This window comes from Miscanthus floridulus, chromosome 14 (assembly GCF_019320115.1).
Source record: "Miscanthus floridulus cultivar M001 chromosome 14, ASM1932011v1, whole genome shotgun sequence".
Taxonomy (NCBI): Eukaryota; Viridiplantae; Streptophyta; class Magnoliopsida; order Poales; family Poaceae; genus Miscanthus; species Miscanthus floridulus.
This window is the reverse complement of record NC_089593.1, coordinates 83728935-83731690: the sequence shown is the minus strand read 5'-3', so window position 1 is coordinate 83731690 and position 2756 is coordinate 83728935. Positions and strand designations below refer to the sequence as shown.

The following is a 2756-nucleotide window of genomic DNA, read 5'->3' as shown; positions in this document are numbered from 1 at the left end:
CATCGTCCCATCGGAAGGCGAGCATCCCTTATCCTCGTCGTCCGAGCCATCAGCCGATGCCGTCGGGTGGCCACTATAGTTTTTAGAGTAGAAACAGTTAGTAAATGTAAAGGATAAGTTCGTGGGGGAGCCCCCGTGTGAACAATTTTTTTATATTCAGTCGAGAGCTTAAAACAAAGTTATGTAGGGTAATTCGGTCGAGAGCTTAAAACAAAGTTATGTAGGGTAATTGAAGGAACAGACTACCCTTTCGTTCGGGTAAAAAGTATTTACTATATGATAGTAAAAAAGATAGGTGGTAATGCACCCTCATGGAGCCCCCGAGCGACCCAGGCCGATAGTGCTCGGGCTGGGGTGCTTGTAGGAGCAAACGTTGAATGAAAGAAAGCGGTAAGACCAAATTTTTAGGGGAAGAAATGACGTAACTGTTCGATGTTCCAAGTGTTGGTGAGAACGTTGCCGTTGTCGTCCTTCAATCGGTAGGTGCCCGGTCGGATCACCTCGGTCACCGTATAGGGTCCTTCCCATGGTGGAGAGAGTTTATGTTTCTCCTTGGTTGCTTGGGTTCTTTGGAGTACGAGATCTCTGACCTCGAGGATCCTCCCTCTGATTTTTCTTTCATGGTACCTACGGAGAGTTTGCTGGTAACGAGCGGAGCGGATGACGGTCATCTCGCGAGCCTCCTCAAGTAGGTCGACCGCGTCCTGCTGAGCCTCATGGCTCGGTCTCGGTCGAAGGCCTTCACTCTTGGGGCACCATGATCGAGATCGGAGGGCAACACTGCTTCAGCTGCGTAGGCCAAGAAGAAGGGTGTGAACCCTGTGGTTCAGTTCGGGGTCGTTCTCAGGCTCCAGAGGATTGCTGGGACGTCTACAACCCATCGCCTGGCGTACTTATTGAGTCAGTCAAAGATGCATGGCTTGAGTTCTTGGAGGACCATGCCATTGGCCCGCTCGACCTGACTGTTAGTACGTGGATGTCTGATCGAGGCCCAGTCGATCCTGATGTCATATCCATCACAGAAGTCTAGGAACTTCTTCCCGGTGAAGTTAGTTCCGTGGTCAGTGATGATACAGTTAGGAACACTAAAATGGTAGATGATGTCACGGAAGAACTTGACCGCCTCTTCCAAGCGAATGTTGGTGATGGGCTTCGCCTCTATCCACTTGGTGAATTTGTCCACCGCTATGAGTAGGTGAGTGAAGCCGCTCGGGCCCTTTTTGAGGGGTCCTACCATGTCGAGGCCCTAGACCGTGAATGGCCAGGTGATGGGGATGGTTTGGTGCTCCTGTGCCGGCAAATGAGTTTGCCGAGTGTAGAACTGGCATCCCTCACACCTGCGGATGACCTCCTCTGCCTCTCGCAGTGCAGTGGGCCAGTAAAAACCTTGTCAAAAGGCTTTTCCGACCAGCGACCTCGGGACCGCGTGATGTCCATAGATTCTGGCATGGACCTCGAGGAGGAGCTGTTTCCCTTGTTCGGTAGGGATGCACTTCATGAGTATTCCTGATGGACTTCGCTTGTAAAGTTCGTTACTGAATGTGACGAACATCTTGGCGCATTGAGCGATCCATCGCGCTTTAGTCCTTTCAGGTGGGAGAACCTCCTTGAGGAGGTAGGCAAGTAGCGGCGCTCGCTAGTTGGCTTGATCGAGTGCTACCACGGCGATGTCGGCAGGCGACGTCATCACGGAGGCACCGAGGTTGGAGCCCCCTAGCACCAGGTTGGCATCGAGGTGTGTCTGGATCGGACCTTCTAGGATGTAGGCAGACGGCTCATGAAGGTCATTGATGAAGACCCCATCTGGAGACAGAACCCGCTTGGTAGCCAATTTTGTGAGAAAATCGGCGCAATCGTTGTCCTTTCAGGCGACATGATGATGTTCGATCCCTTGGAATTTGTCCTTGAGCTTGCGCGCCTCCTGGCAGTATGCTACCATGAGGGGGCTTTTGCAAGAGGACTCCTTCATGACTTGGTCGACGACCAACTTTGAGTCGCCGCGGACATAGAGCCGCATAGCGCCGAGCTCGATGGCGATGCGCAGTCTGTTGATAAGGGCCTTATATTCCATGGCATTGTTTGAAGACAAAAAATGGAGGCAGATCACATAGCGGAGCCTGCTCCCATCTAGGGAGATCAGAACCACTCTAGCCCCCGAGTCGGGTGCCATTACGGACCCGTGGAAGTACATCATCCAGTACTCATGGGTGACGTCTAGGGTCGAGAGCTGGACCTCCGTCCATTCGGTGACAAAGTCCGCGAGAGCCTGAGACTTGATAGCGGTGCGGGAGATATACTTGATGTCATGGCCCATTAGCTCGAGTGCCCACTTGGAGATTCATCCCGCAGCATCGCGGTTGCGGATGATGTCTCCCAGTGGGTATGAAGTGACGACTAGGACTTCATGGTCGGTGAAGTAGTGTAGGAGCTTCTGGGTCGCCATCAGCACGGCGTATAGAAGTTTCTGCACCTGGAGGTACCGAACCTTGGCGTTGGTGAGTACCTCCCCGATGAAGTATACGGGTAGTTCGACCTTAAGGTGGTGTCCCGGCTCCTCCCTTTCGACGACTAGGGCGGTGCTTACCACGTGGTTGCTTGCCATGACATGGAGGAGGAGGGGTTCTCCCTGTTTGGGAGCGACAAGGATTGGGGTCGACGTTAGTGACGCTTTGAGGCTCTCCAAAGCCTGCTGTGCTTCCTCAGTCCACACGAATGCGTCTGTCTTTTTGAGAAGCTTGTAGAGAGGCATCCCCTGC

General features: G+C 53.0%; 1 protein-coding gene across 1 annotated transcript; it reads right to left on the bottom strand.

Moving 5' to 3' along the window:
- Window positions 1-1864: 1864 nt before the first annotated feature.
- Window positions 1865-2170, bottom strand: LOC136503887 (uncharacterized). The gene has a single exon (XM_066498816.1). It carries the CDS (start codon window positions 2168-2170, stop codon window positions 1865-1867), a length of 306 nt encoding a protein of 101 aa, XP_066354913.1.
- Window positions 2171-2756: the final 586 nt, after the last annotated feature.

Bases quoted from the DNA above. Each gene is read 5' to 3' on its own strand.
- LOC136503887 (XM_066498816.1), bottom strand. From the start codon at position 2,170: ATGGCACCCGACTCGGGGGCTAGAGTGGTTCTGATCTCCCTAGATGGG.